General features: G+C 37.6%; 1 protein-coding gene across 7 annotated transcripts in view; it reads right to left on the bottom strand.

The window, feature by feature from the left end:
- The window catches only part of LOC127581748 (polyadenylate-binding protein 4-like), a 35,761-nt gene extending 20,483 nt beyond the window's left edge, over window positions 1–15,278 (bottom strand). For 3 of the 7 annotated variants that reach the window (XR_007958003.1, XR_007958004.1, XR_007958005.1), the window contains exons 1-5: window positions 14,655–15,247; window positions 6,687–6,880; window positions 5,146–5,261; window positions 3,913–4,052; window positions 951–1,045 (exon numbers count right to left, since the gene is read on the bottom strand). Coding sequence is in view for 3 of the 7 variants with exons in the window: in XM_052036429.1 (XP_051892389.1) it covers window positions 951–1,045; window positions 3,913–4,052; window positions 5,146–5,261; window positions 6,687–6,880; window positions 14,655–14,847 (738 nt within the window). In the remaining 4 variants the exon portion in view is untranslated. Of the gene's footprint in view, window positions 1–950; window positions 1,046–3,912; window positions 4,053–5,145; window positions 5,262–6,686; window positions 6,881–11,526; window positions 11,589–12,185; window positions 12,366–14,654 lie in introns of those variants that run through there. The other 4 variants (XM_052036430.1, XM_052036429.1, XM_052036431.1 and 1 more) reach the window with 4 other exon arrangements.
- Window positions 15,279–15,503: the final 225 nt, after the last annotated feature.

Here is a 15,503-nt window from a genome sequence, read left to right as displayed (position 1 = left end):
ATTGCAAAGATCCTGGCACAATCTTCCTGGTGCTGCCAGATGACTGGAAAAATGCAAATGTTACGCCTTTGTTTATAAAATAAAAAGTGTGTGGGGATAAACCAAGTAAATACAGGTCAATCAGTTTAACCTTGGTTGGGGGAAAGTTTGAGAAACAATATCAGGGACAAAATAATCAGTCACTTTGACAAGTGTGGAATGATTAGATAAAGCTAACACGGATTTGTTCAAAGCAAATTATGTCTATAAGGTAACTTGATAGAGTATTCTGAAGTAACAAACTAGAGTGAGCATTGATCATTGATTATAACACTGTTAACATTAGCCATTCTTATATTCAAGTTGGAGAATTCTCAGTTTTATAGAAAATCAATTTTGGGTGCGGAGGAAGGGAATGGGGGGGGACAAAATGGAAAAAGTTACTTACAGATTGCATTAAAATATTCAGAATAATACTTCTAGTTTATTAGCTATACAATGTGACCTTGTCACAAACCAGACACTGTCTCCGGTCTTACCCACCATCATTGCAAAAGCAGGACACTGAATCAGGCAAAACAGTATGCAGCAACAGTAAGATTCTGCAGAAGAGTGTTATAGGTTTTAGGAAGAAAAATATTGAAGTGAAGTTAAGAAAAGAAAATCACTGTGAAAATGGAAAAATAAACACCAAATAAAAGTTCACTATATATTCCAAAGTTTGTTTCTCAGTTCACGATCTGTACCATTAAACATAGTTCATAAAACTGTCAAAAATAGAAAAATGAATGTACTTAAATTTTCTAATTAAACTTTTAGAATTTGTGGCAATCCAATTTCTGTGCATAAATAATTTACTTTGTTGATTAAAACTGTTTTCTAAATAACTACACATTAAGTGCATGTCAAAAAAGAAGTCTGGATCCATGATGGACCAAAAGTAAAATGTTTCTGTGAACCACTATACACACCTTGGAGGCATCTTCATGTTTTTCATAGCTAACAAAGCCAAAACCCTTGCACTTTCCGTTTGGATCTGTCATGACTTTGACACTGAGAGTTTTGCCTAAGAGGGCAAAGAGAAACAGAGAAAGGACAGTTGAGCATTTGCAGATATAAAAATTAAGCAGCAAATAGAAATAGCATTCCTTTATAGAAGCATACAAGTGCTTCCTTCAAGGCTAGGAAGAAATTTGTGCTGCTCACCCTTTCTCTACTCTGTATCCTATTTTGCAGTAAATATTTCTTTCATTGTTGTGGGAGTGCACAAGGACACATTCCTTATAAAGGACACAATTTTTTTCTAAACTCACAAAAAGCAGCATGAAATTCTATCATCGGAAAAAATTGAATCTGTTTTCATACCTGGGATACCTCTCTTATGCCAAATTTAAATGGACACTATTTAGTTCAGTAAAATACCTAGAACCCCTTTTATTGTCATGACAATATAGGAAGCAGAAGGAGTAGACTATTGCACCTTGCACCTTCTACCTTCTTTGCCATTCAATAATATCATTGCTGATTTTTTACCTCAACACCATTTTCCTGCACTAACTCCATATATCTCAATTCTCTAAATACTTCAAAATTTATCAACGTCTTTTGTGAAGGAACAGAACCAATTATTGCTCTGATGGCAATTATAGGATTGTGGAAGTCACCTGCTTTAATATTTTCAAAGTAAACTGCAAAACTGCAATATAATTGCATTTAAATTATATTAAAAAGATTAAAAACTGCCTTCACTAATACTGAAACACTTCACTTCTTATTCCAGTAAAGATGTGAACAGCAAGAGTGCCATGGGAAGAGAAAAATAAAGAAAATAATGTTTGAGCTGAAATGCAATCATATTTCACTCCTCAATTCTGGAGCTTTTTCAAAATGTAAATATAGTAATTGTTTGCATCTCTCTCCATTTCCAAAAGAACTCACCCTAATCACTAAATTGTGCAAATATTTCCAGTAAACAAAGATCACTGCTTTTATTTTAATGTCCAACTACAACCAAATTGAGAAAGGCAATGTCGCTCACTGCCATTAATACTAACTAGGTAGCCATGTGGCAGGAATCAAAATACCGACTCACGTAGAAAGTTAACTGGAAGACTTCAGAAGATTGATGAATACAGAGTGGTAGACATCAACAGGGACTTCAATAAGGCATTTGACAAGGTCCCATATGGTAGGCTGGTCCAGAAGATTAAGGCACAAGGGATCCAAGGCAAGCTGGCTAACTGGATCCAAAATTGGCTTAGTGAAAGCAGACAAAGGGTAGTGATGGAAGGATGCTTTTCTGATTGGAAATCTGTGACCAGTGATGTTCTGCAAGGATTGGTGCTGGAACCTTTGTTGTTTGTGATAGATACTAATGACTTGGATGTGAATAGAGGAGATACCAAGTTTGCAGATGGCATGAAACTTGTTGGTGTTAGGGAGAGGAATGAAGTATAGGGGTTAATAAAGTTATGAGGGGCATAGATAGGGTAGATTGTCACAGTCTCTTTCCCAAGGTAGGGGAGTTTAAAACTAGAGTGCATAGGTTCAAGGTGAGAGGGGAAAGATTTGAAGGGGACCTGAGGAGCAAGTTTTTCCTCACAGAGGGTGGTTGGGTATATAGAAGAAGCTGCCAGAGGTGGTGGTAGAGCCAGGTACAATTACAACACTTAAAAAGACATTTGGATAGGTACATGGTTAGGAAAGATTTACATGGATTTGGGCTAAATGCAGGCAAATAGGATAAGCTTGGATAGGCATCTTTGTTGGGATGGACGAGTTGGGCCAAGGGTCCTGTTTCCATGCTGTACAACTCCATGAATCTGTGATTGTCCAAAGCTACAGCAGGATATAGATCACATGGAAAGTTGGGCAGAGTCTTGGCAGATGGAATTTAATCTTGACAAATGCAAGGTGATGCATTTTGAGAAGTCAAATAGGGGCGGGGCATATATAGTAAAAGGTGGGGCATCTATAGTAAATGGTAGGGCACTAAGGAATGTTGATGAAAAGAGGAACTTTGGGGTTCAAGTCCATAGTTCTGTGAAAGTACCAACACGGGTAGATAAGATAGTGAAGAAGACATATGGCATGCTTGCCTTCTTAAGTCAGGGAACAGAATCTAAAAGTTGGGACGTTATGTTGCAATGTTACAAAACTACTGCACTTGTAGTATTGTGCGCCATTCTGGTCGCCACACTATAGGAAGATGTGGTTGTGCTGGACAGAGTGCGGAGGAGATTCACCAGGATATTGTCTGGATTTGAGAACTTTAGTCCTGCAGAGAGACTGGATAAGCTGGGCTTTTCCCTGGAGTGAAGGAGGCTGAAGAGTGACCTGATAGAGAGATACAGAATTATAAAAGGCATAGATAGGGGAGATTGTCATAATCTTTTTCCCATGGTAGGGATATCAAAAGCAATATGTCATTGGTTTAAGATGAAAAGGAGGAGTTTTAAAGGGGATTTGTGGGGATTTATTTTATACATAGAAAGTAGATGATATCTAGAAGTCAATGCCAAAGGAGACAGTGGAATCAGAATCAATCGCATTTAAGAGACATTTAGACAGGCAGTTGAAAAGGTGAGACATAGAAGGATATGGACCTAACACAGGCAAATGGGATTAATGTAGATGGGCAAAAAGGTCAGCATGGATGTGGTGGGCTGAAGGGCCTATTTCTGTGCTATGCAACACCATGACTCCAAGAATGGGAAAAATGACCATCAGGAAGATTTAAATCCAACAGGGAAACTTCAGAATATTGAATTAGCATGCAAGAATGATTAAGCATTATACTGAAGTCTTTAAGTTTAAAGAAAACTTGAAAATAATACCCACAGATCTACATCATAGAATGTTGTTGATCGTATCATCCTTCTCACAGGATAGAAAAGTATACCTCTGGCCACATATGTATCAGATTCCACTCACCAAATTTATCAAACATTTCTTTGAGTCGTTCATCATCCATATCATCTCCAAAGTTCTTTATGTAAACATTGGTAAATTCTTTTGCTTTTGCCCCAAGTTCAGCTTCTCTCTCTTTACGAGACTTAAAACGACCAACAAATCTACATTAAACAGTTGAGCAATATTTAGTGACGCTCAAAAATAATGCAAGTTCCATGATCCATCGATTAATATGAAGTCACATATTCCTTTCTTGAAAATAATTATGTAATAATTAACTATGAATGATTTAGTCTGCAACATCTTAATAGGTTAAGTCTCAACCGAACCTCTCCATAAATATTTCTCATCCTTTTTTCTCCATGATAAGACATTTCTACATCCTTCCTCAAGTAATCTATGAACTTTAACAATAGCACTATCCTGAGTCTGAAACTGAACAGTCAAAAAAGATGAAAAATAAATGAGAGGCTAACAGAATGGACACTTATATTTAGGGAAACTGTCAATTCCTTGCAGTTGTCTGCCTTTAGAGCAGAATCATTAATAAACTGTGCATATTCAGTGGCCGTGTCAAAACAATGAGGTTTCTTGCTGGAGATATAGGCAAAATAAGGATAATTCTTTACATCTCCTAACTGTACCCCCAAAGTAAATCCTACATGGTGCAAGTGATTAGCTTTCCCAGCACAGCTGAGCAGACTCGTACATCACATTTAGGCATTGATATTTATGGCCCAAAACGTAAACTGATCACATGACCTTAAATCAATTTCTTGATAAAATTATGATGGTATACTTGAAATTAATTTTAAAGCTTACTTTATTCTTCAGGCAGCACAAAGCAGCACTAAACACCAACACTTAATTCCTGTCTGCAATCTCTCCAAAACATTCCTATGTGACACTTATTTCTATTTTTATGCCTTGAATGGCCAAAACAAAATCTTGTGTTGACTTTTAAACTTCTTCCAGTTTATAAAATGCAAGACCCAAATTATCAAATACATACTAAGATCCAAAAAGACAGTACCTTAAGCTATTTGAAAAAGCTAAAACAAAATGCAAAGGAAAAGAGTGAAATTTTTAAAAAAAGTAGGGAAGAACAGAAGAGAAAAAGGTCAACCAAAAAAACTCAATGGCCTCTAAATTTACTACTCTGGATATGAAAAACAATTAGCATTTTAATACAAGATTTCAGCTTGGAGGCAAATTAAAACGTGATTTAAACACCTACAGATTTAGAGTACTCACACTTTCCGGTCATTTAGCAACATGCCATTCATTTTTTCAATTGCTCTATCTGCAGCATCCTGAGTTTCAAAGTGAACAAAAGCATATCCTTTGGAGCCATTTTCATCACATACCACCTGAAAAGACGCAATACCAATGTTTCTGGGCAGTCTGAACTTGTAATACATTTTCATATGCTTTTGATGAGAACTAAATTGTTCTACTGTAGGCATGTCTATAAAAACACAGGCCAATTGGAAAAGTATTATAACACTGACAAAGGCCTAAATGCATGATATATTAAAATAAATAACACAGAGGCAGGGTACCTTGAGGCAAGCCCAATTGTAAGTTAGACATAATTGCATGATTAAATCTTAAGAAAGACTGCCAATGGTATTTGAAGCACAAATAAGGATCAGAAGACAAATGGGAGTTCTGTGAACAAGGAAGGATTAAAAAGAGTGAGTGAATTTAATGTCAAGTCACAGAAATTGACTATTTTTACATGAAACAATTCATCATCTCAAGAAACAAGATTCCATACTTACAATTATTTTAAAAAGTTTTCTATTTATATATCACCTTTCATAACCACAGCAGATTCCATACAACATTACAGCCAATATTGCAAAGCATTTTTGAAGTACATATACTTTTGTAACGTAGCTAATTTTGCTGAAAGCATGCTCCTATGGAACAGCAATAAGGATAACACCCATTTAATAGGTTATTGTGCTTTGAGTAAGGGATAATATTAGCCAAAACTCCAAATTGGTTCATGGGTTCTTTTACATTCACCTGAATTCATCTCATCTCAAACCCATGACCTCCATCATCAGGGCAGAAGGTGCATCACTACCTTTAGGCTTCTTCCAACTTGCATAGTATCCTGACTTTCATTGTCATAGGATCTAAATTCTAGAACTCTTTATCCAACAGCACTGTAGGAGCACTTTCACCAGGACCTTGGCGGTTCAAGGAAGCTCACCATCACCTACTCAAGGGCAGTTGAAGATGGACAATAAATGCTTGCCTTACCTACAATACCCACATGTCCAAATAAGAAAATAGCAGTGATGGCAGCCAACTTGTATGTCAAACCATTTCAGAATCAATACATCACACCAAGATAAACAATAGATGATTAAAGTGTAGCATATGAAAATTCACAGGGAGATAAACTGCAAGATGCCATTTTCTGATGAAGATAATGGTGGGACAGCACAAAATGATAAAAATTGAGCCAATTCATAATTCCCTGGCTACCGCTTTCTACCATTTGTTGGTTATTGTTGCATTTGGGTATGCCTTGTTTAAAAGCTGCTATACTTTCAGCAAAATCTTTGACCTAAGGTTTTTATATTGCTGTTCACTTAACCGGTACTAAGATACAGTACCTTTGTGTATTTCCAGGGCAGAATTCTTCTAGACTGGAGTGGCTTTCTAACAATGTAATCAATCTTCAAAACATGCAAACCTACAAGGGTATTGAATCAGGGAGAGATAGGGCAGCAAGAGATCCAAGATTACATTTTACTTTGTCATGTTTGCAAACTCACCTTACAAGACAATATGTTTCCAAATGCAGAGAAGGTGTCATACAGAGCCTTGTTGTCAATGGACTTATCCAGATTTTTGATGAATACATTGCCAACTCCTGACTTTCTCAGTGATGGGTCACGCTGTGACCACATGATGCGGATTGGTCTCCCCTTGATGACATCGAAGTTCATGGTATCCAAGGCACGTTCAGCTACAATAGGAAGAACACTTCAATAGTTTTCCAACCAAAGCTGGAGTTAACAGGGTCTCTCATAGAATAGAAACTGGTTGCACTGCTCCCTCCATGACAAATTTCTTTCTTTTGATGACTGAATGATCCTGCCCAGTAAACACATTCAAAGCATCTTACTGATAAGCTACAATATTATTTCAATACCGGGAAGAAAGTCCCTGCTTCCGAGTAATTTTGGACAATATCAACATACTCACTGTTCAAGGGTCAAAAAAAATTAGTAATTCTTGTTCATAATCTGTACTAAAGAGAAGTTACAGGGATCTGGCACAAGTTGCCAGAATTATTAACTGATTGGTTGAAAATGTAGTTCATTTCTGAAAATTGGTCATGTCAACATAACCAACAGACTATTAACACTGAATGGCCCAAATTAACACAATACCAAACGTAACACAATACCAAACGTAAGTGCAGGATTTTATCTTTTTATGGTACAGGATTGCTTGACAAAGCCAGTACAGACATGATAAGCAGAATTGCCTTATTTAATGCCATAGCGATTCAATGAATCCTAATCTTGATTTCCCACAAATAAGCTCTTATTCTTGAAAGTATACGAGTGTCTAGAAAAGATATAGAATTGCTGAATAGATAAGAACTGATAATTATGATGAGCAATAAAGTCAAAACCAGAAGTTTCTGATCCTATAACACAGGCAGACCTTCTGCCTTTGTCAAATAAGAAGCAACATGAAATCTAAATGAATGGATGGAAAACATTATTTAAATGCAGAATAATATGTCAAATCTCATGACTACAAACTCTCATGATGTTTGTCTTTCCTATACCACCTCACCCCTATTGGAAGAGAACATTTCAAAACCACTTGGTGTATGTCTAGTTCTACTATTCCACTGTAAAATAAAATTTTAAGAGCATCAGAGCATTACATATTCCAAAAGATTTCAAGTAAATCACTTTATTGCTAATATTCACTTTTTGATTCATGTGCTATTTGCAACAAGCACAGCCATTTCCTTTTTTTTAAAATCATCCTCAAAAGTCTGTGAAAGTCAACAAAAGAAATATTTCCACACTTTGCTAAACACAGAGGTACAGCTAGTAGAGCCGCTACCTCACAGTGCCCGAGACCCAGGTTGAGTCCTGACCGGGTGCCATTTGAGTGGAGTTTTCATGTTTTCTCTGTGACTGCATGGGGGTTTCCACCAGGTGCTCCAGTGCCCTGTCCCGTGTGTGCTAGTAGGTTAAATGACAACTGTAAATTGCCCCTAGTGTGTAGGTGAGTGGTAGAAATTTGTGGGGGGAGGGGGTTTGATGAGAATGTGAGGAGAATAAAACAGGAGATTAATGTAGGATTATTGTAAACAGGTTGTAAATGGTCAGCGTGAACTCAGTGGGCAGAGGGCCTGTCTCCCTCTATCTATGACACTCTATTTGTGATTACATGCGTTACTCTGTGAAAAGTTTCCATTGATTTCCATTCACAAATTTTCTAAACACCATTTTCCCAATACATTCAGTAGAAGCCTAACAAATAAAGCTTACAGTGTAGAAAAGCAATTGATTTAATACTTCTCATTGCTTCCCAAAACAATTTCACTCAAGTCAATGGAAAGCAGAATTAATAAAATTACACTGGGAAATTTGATAATATTTCAAGAAATATTTTGGGGATTGCAGCCTTCATGTAGTCATATTCAGAGCAGCCTAATTGAAGCTGGTTTCATTTTAACATTTAAATTTGCATTTTATTAATGTTTGAACATTGTTGTTCCCAGAGACTCAGGGATATGTTGTTGAGATTTGTCGCCAGAGTGACCTTGCCACCATGGCCTACAATCTTACGCAATTGTGAAACATGGAGTTACAGATACAGTAAAGCTCTAATAATCCAGCATCCGATTGTAGAGTGACATCAAATACACTGCACTTTCACTCTTTCCACATGACTAGGTAGAATCCACAGTCACCCAACTTTACACTATCACAGTATCTAATCATAAACACCTTTCTGTAAAGGTTTCTGATTGAAAAGGATTATGTCATCAACTGGGAATCATACTATAGCAATTGATGTAGTAGTTTGAATGATTTGACAGTATAAGGAAATATCAAACGAGACTTAACCAATTAAGATTGTAAAGCAAATACATTTCAGATAAGTTTCAAGATTTATTAACTACAATGAACAACAGCAAATTAAGCAGATGGCAATGCATCTCTTCTGATCTAGTTAATTTCTTGTTAGAGAGAGAGAGAGAGAGAGAGAGAGAGAGAGAGAGATAGAGAGAGAGAGAGAGAGAGAGAGAGAGAGAGAGAGAGAGAGAGAGAGAGAGAGAGAGAGAGAGATAGAGAGATAGAGAGATAGATAGATAGATAGATAGATAGATAGATAGATAGATAGATATAATTGTACTTCCACTCCACGTTCCTTGAAAACTTAATATAATCAGACCCAAGTAGTTTGCTTCCCTTAAACCAAAAAAGAACACAAAGAAATTCATCTATTTTCACTTATGCTAAGTGCATGACATATAGCAGTTGTGCATTATAATCCACATCCACAACTGGGCTCCACAAAAGTCAGTGCAACCTAATTTTGGAAGCAAGAAGCACACTGCTTCTAATAAATTATATACTGAACACAAGCAATCAAGATGAATTTCTACTCTAACTTTGAATTAATTATTTTGACTCTTGAAATTTTTACATCTAGGACTTCTCATATTTAAAATCAATCAAATAAATATTAGCAGGTAAATATTTTTCTTGCACGATCTCAGTATAGTTGGTGCTACCAATCTCCTATCTAGTGTTTTATGATTACGGTAGCGAAACCCCAAGTAAATGTTTATTTCTATTCATGTGCATACCTCCCAAGAGTTTGTTTCAGCTAGCAACTTTCCCGTACTGTAGGAATCATCAGTCTTGTATTTTTCAGGAAGAGAAGACTTAATTGTCTCGCAACTTGCCAGGCTTTCTGTAAGTTTTAGTGATGTGTAAAGTTTAAGGCAATATTTTACACACACACTAAAAGCCAGTGAAAGTTACAATGCCACATTACAGGATGATATACAGGCATTTCACAAAAGCACCATCAATAGACAACGTAACTTCTTTTGTACTTCATTGCTGGCTATTTTTAGCAAGTAGTCTTTTAAAGGCATGTGCTGGCTAAAAAGCTGAATCAACATTACACAAGCCACATGGCATGAGCCTATCTCCTTTCCTGGGGTTCAACCAAAATAAAATCTCAATGGACAGACGACTATTTCAGTAACTGATTTTGAAACAGAGAAATTTGGACAGTGTGGCCTTTAGAAGATACATTTTCTCGGTGATTGCATTATGTGGCTTAAAATTGCATTCACCTTTTGCAAAAGAACATACTTATATTTTTAAATTCCTGCACAAGCAATTTGAGTTTTTAAAAAATGCCTATTACAGTTGGTATTTCTTTTTATCAGCTCCTGACTTTCAAATTCAGCACATTAATTTATCTTTCTGACCTTTTGCTGATTCTCGTAACATTCTACATTGCACTTTATCTTTCTTATTATTTTCAATGGTTCTGTGCAGGGAAGCCTATATCCAGTCTCTGGGATTCAACTCCACTCTCAATCATTTCAATATCAATGATAAAAACATTTTGCCTCAAAGATTCAAAGTTTATCACAACCATATTTTCAGAAAATTTTAGCTCACACCTAACTAATTGCAAACAGAAACACTTTAAATCACCTCAAAGTCCAAGAACAATAGGTACATGGAAATTTCACTACCTGCAAGTTCCCTTCCAAGTCACACACCACCTTGACTTGTCAACAAAGCACTGTCCATCATTCAATTTAAAATCCTGAAACACTTCACCTGGTGACACTACAGGAATACCTTTACCAAGGACTGTAGCAATTCAAGCAGCTGGCTCATTGTTACTTTCTCAGGGATACTTGGAAATGGGCACTGAATGCCTGCCATGATCATAGCCCAGGAATAAATTTTAAAATGACCTTAAATATAATATTTCAGTGAAAAACAATCCATTTATTGTATGAAACAGACCAGAATTTATCTGTGATGGATAGTAAACAACCACAACCCACCTGAGGAAAAAAAACTTGACTAACACATTTCATTTAACAATTAATGAAATTTTGAACAAAGCTAATACAAAGTTTATTTCTGAAAATGACTGCAATGTACTGCCTAAATTGCATTTACTTCTGGAAGAAACATGGTATTACTTTCAAAAGTGCTACAGAAGCAATTTGAATTGTTAAAAAAAACTAGCAAAAATTGTTACTCTTGTAAAAAGCTTTATTTTCTGACATTTAAATTTGGCACTTCAGCATTCTGATAATTACACTGTTTCCTGTTACTTTCTGTGTATTCTTCTACTTGATAAAGCCTATATCCAGTTGCAAGTACTCACCATATGTTCAAACATTTTAATGCCAATGGTACAAGCATATTTTTAATACCTGCATCATAGTAAAATAGATGACATACTTTTAGTTTACTATGGCATTTTTAAATAGAATTGACTTAATGATATCGAAAAGAACAAAGCAGATTAACAGATCTTAACTTTAAATGATGGTACAAATGCATAACCAAAGGGAAAAATGAACTTTTTTACCTATCAATAATATACCTCGTGAACCACTGCAAGGACCCAGAGAAATTGACAGTAACCATAACCTGTGTAAGGTGACAAAAGTTAAAATTATCATCTGTCCTTCAGTCTTGTCTTATAGAAGAATTGTTAGGTTGTAATAAATATACTTTGATTCCAAGTGTGTGTCACAATTGTGTAAAAAGAGTGAGGCAAAAGTGGTTAGACTAATGTTTAAACTATTGTAATTCACCAAGACCACCTTATTTCGTTCTTGTAAGCACTGCTGTCACTAGGATTGCATACATGTAATAGTGACTTTAAACAAAAAAATTCTATTACAGGCATGGCACTTGTAGAATATCTATAAATATAATCTTCAATAATATTCATACAAATAGTGACAACACTGATGCCGCAAATACTAGTAAATGGCTTCCAAGCGCGCTCAATTTTGCTGATTATCCATGATGACAGCAGCATTCCTTTAAATATCACTTGTCAGAAAGTGGATAAAAACAAATTTCATAAGAAAATACCTTGCATAAATCAAGTGACAAGAAAAATCTTTACTACAGGAGGAAAAAAAAGTAGTGATACTAGAAGATTGAACGTTGAGCATATTAGAATAGTGCTTCATACTTCATTATGGATAATGTGTAAATGTTCGAGTTGCTTCTTACCATGCGTGTAGATTGCTGGTAGTTGAACATTTATTTCTGAATAAGATAAAGGAGGATTCCGATTGGCTGAGAACTGTGGTTAAGCCCACGACAGTTGCACAGTTTCGCTCAGCATCAGAACCTTTCATTGTTTTGTGTTAGAGCTGGTGCTGTGATGTCAGGAGGATCACAGAACAACAACTGAAAAAGATTTTTTAAACATTTTAACAAACATTTAAACAAATAATCTAAGTGCAACCTGAAATCAGAAGGATATGGTTATCCACATTTTACCACAGTGGTCACTATTCTAAGCACTCCAATTTGTGCCACCAAAGATGATTGTGTTGAAATTTGCAATTTTGGAGAAGATCGAGTTCAGTATCTTCTGATACGCTATTAGATGGAAAACTCCACTTCAAAACTCAAAATATCATTTAGACTGCATGTGGACAGAGGCAGATTCATTAATAATTCAATGATATCAGGAGACAACGTGGAATATGAAATGGCTGAATATCATACTCACTAAAGTAAATGTTAATCCCCATCACTGTTTCAAATACACAAAACTTGACTCAGTCAGGAAAAAGGAAACATTTATATTGCAATATTACTCCGTTCAAAGTAAACAATACCAGATAAGAATGATGGAACATATTCAACATAGCGGATTGGAATTCAAAATTTTTAAATATCAAAGAGGAATATACTACAACCAATGTTATAGTATGGACTGTGTCTGTGACCAAAGGCCAAATTTTCCCTTATCATTTAATGGACACATGGATAACCTGGAATAGTTGTTAATTAAGCATCCAATAAATTCTAGGATTCAATAAGTAACTTCAACCAAAGGTGCATTTTATTTATGGGAGTTTCAATAGCAACTTCTGATTGAAAAATGGATCAGTGACCTGTAAGCTTATCGTCAGGTCAGTAACCGGACAAGAACATCCTTCCCTTCCCTAACCCCCAATTTTCATCAGCAGCAACTTTGAGGCAATATTCCATATCTGCTATTTACATTCATATTCTATTAATACTGTTAAAATGGCTATGGCACAGGAGGAAAGAGCAGACAGAGAGACTAGATAGTGAAGGGGGAGGGGTGGTGGTTCAAGTAGACGGGGTGTGGAGACCAGAGAATGAAAGATGCGGCAAGCAATCGGGGGAGGAAAGACAGTGAGAGGGGGTTGTTAGCTGGTCAGGGAGACAAAGCATCGCATGGGGATTTGAGCAAGGTATTGAAAATGGGGGTGGAAGTTGAGTGCAGGAAAACACACCAAAAGGGATCAGGTAGAATGGTTGGGGGGGGGGGGGGGGGTGCAGAAAGAACACACCAAAGGGGAGCATAGGGAGTGCACTGAGAACTCAACGAGAGGGTACAGGCGGGTGGGCGCAGTGACATCGCAGTGAGAGTGGGCAGGAATGGGGGCAAAAGGTGGGTATGTAGAAAATGCACCGAAAGTGGGCAGGCAAGGGTGGGTTGCTGCGGAGGCACCGGAAGAGGCCATTGATGGGGGCAAAATTTAGGTGGTAGTGGAGACAATGCACTGAAAGGGGCAGGGGCAATAAGTGGGTGAGTGATTGTGTAAACAATGCACCAAAAGGAGTGGTGGGTGCAGAGATTGGTGGGGGGGGGGGTGGAGGGGGTGTGGTGGTTAGACAATGAACAAATGTGGGGGATGGGTGGGTGCAGTGACAACATACTGAAATCCTCTGTTCGTGACCAATCTCTTAATGTGAATGGTGAGGTGTGGGAGGCAGAATGCCAGGGGTTTGCAATGCCTATTTGTTGAACAATATTGATCAATGCAATATTAATGGGAAGCTGTTGGAGACATGTGGTATCTATCCAAGTTCATTAATGTGTTTGGTCAAGTAACAGAACTGATGGCAAGCCATAGGACTGCTCTACATTTCAACAAAGCCATAGGCCCAAAAGATTGCTACATGTGTTTCTGCACCCACTAGATATTGACTGTCTAGTATGCCTCTGGACATTTTTTTTCAGAATATCTTAAAAAAACTATCAATTCACTTATCATTTTGACAATCTAAATTAATATTGATATTCATACATGCAAGCTATACACTACAGGGACCTTTCAAGGTCATCAGATTTCTACCCTTCAACAGAGTTAGCTACTCTATTTTCTAAATTATGATATACAGCAATGTTACTGCCTTCCTTTGGATAATTGTTGCATTTCAAAAATTAGGACTCTAAGTCCCTTACATAGGAAAGTTTTTGAAAAACGACTGCTGGCAAAGGTGGAAAGTTATCATGTACCGATTTTTTTTAGAAAGAAAACTCCGAGTTTGCAAGTGGTCTGATTATTGATAAGTGATCAACTCCTTGTTGATGAAGGCCTCCATTATTTAAAAGGTAACTGGTCCACAGCCTGGTGTCTGTTATTTTAAAACGAAAGGAGGGGGTTATTGATTTGCAGGGGATTTCAATAAAGGGAAAGGCATGGCGCTCACCGTCTGCAGGCTGCTGGAAGTTGACATAGGCGTAGCCGAGCGACCTCCTGGTGATCATGTCTCTGCACACCCTGATGGAGAGCACGGGCCCCGCCGGGCTGAACTTCTCGTACAGCATCGCCTCCGTCACATCTGGGTGCAGGTCGCCGACGTACAGCGAGGCCATGGGGTAGCTAGCGCCGGTCTGATTCATCGTCAGAGACCCGACAACTTCCCAACAGCGAGGGGGCTTCCTCGGTCACACAGAGCCGCCGCCTCCACACAGTGACCGGAGCCACTGAGGCCTTTCCCGATGTCAGGCGCTTAAACCTGTCAGCTGGGTAGGATTCTCGGTTCGTTTTTTTTAAATAAAAACCGTTTCGAATACTTATGTTTCCAGAAACTTCGGAAGGTTTGTCCGAATCAAATCCCAGTGCGTGGCTGAGGCCTGGTTGGCTGTTTCCTTTTTTTAATGGTAAAATAAAATTAATGGGTTTTTTTTATCCTCTTCTAAAACTTGGTTGAGCTCTTTTTTTTATTGTTTGTTGGTTTTTGATTTTTTTTTACGCTTTTTGAAGTAGGAGTGTGCGCTGCTCCAGCGGTGCCACACTCACGTTTACTACACGCTGTGGCCAGGAGACGGAGGCAGAGCGGGGGTGGCGGCGGCCTTTTATACCCGATTGCGTTTCTACGTCACTTCCGGCACTGTGACCGGAAGACGCTGGAGTTCACCAGTCAATGAAAGGCAAACTAGACCACCGCAGATGCTGGAAATCTGAGACGAAGGCAGAAAGTAATGGAAGTACTCAGCAAATCTGTGGAAAGAGTCACTGCAGTGGGTCTGGGACTCTTCATCACAATAGGAAAAGA

This window comes from Pristis pectinata, chromosome 22, assembly GCF_009764475.1.
Source record: "Pristis pectinata isolate sPriPec2 chromosome 22, sPriPec2.1.pri, whole genome shotgun sequence".
Classification (NCBI taxonomy): Eukaryota; Metazoa; Chordata; class Chondrichthyes; order Rhinopristiformes; family Pristidae; genus Pristis; species Pristis pectinata.
This window is presented reverse-complemented; position numbering and strand designations above follow the sequence as displayed.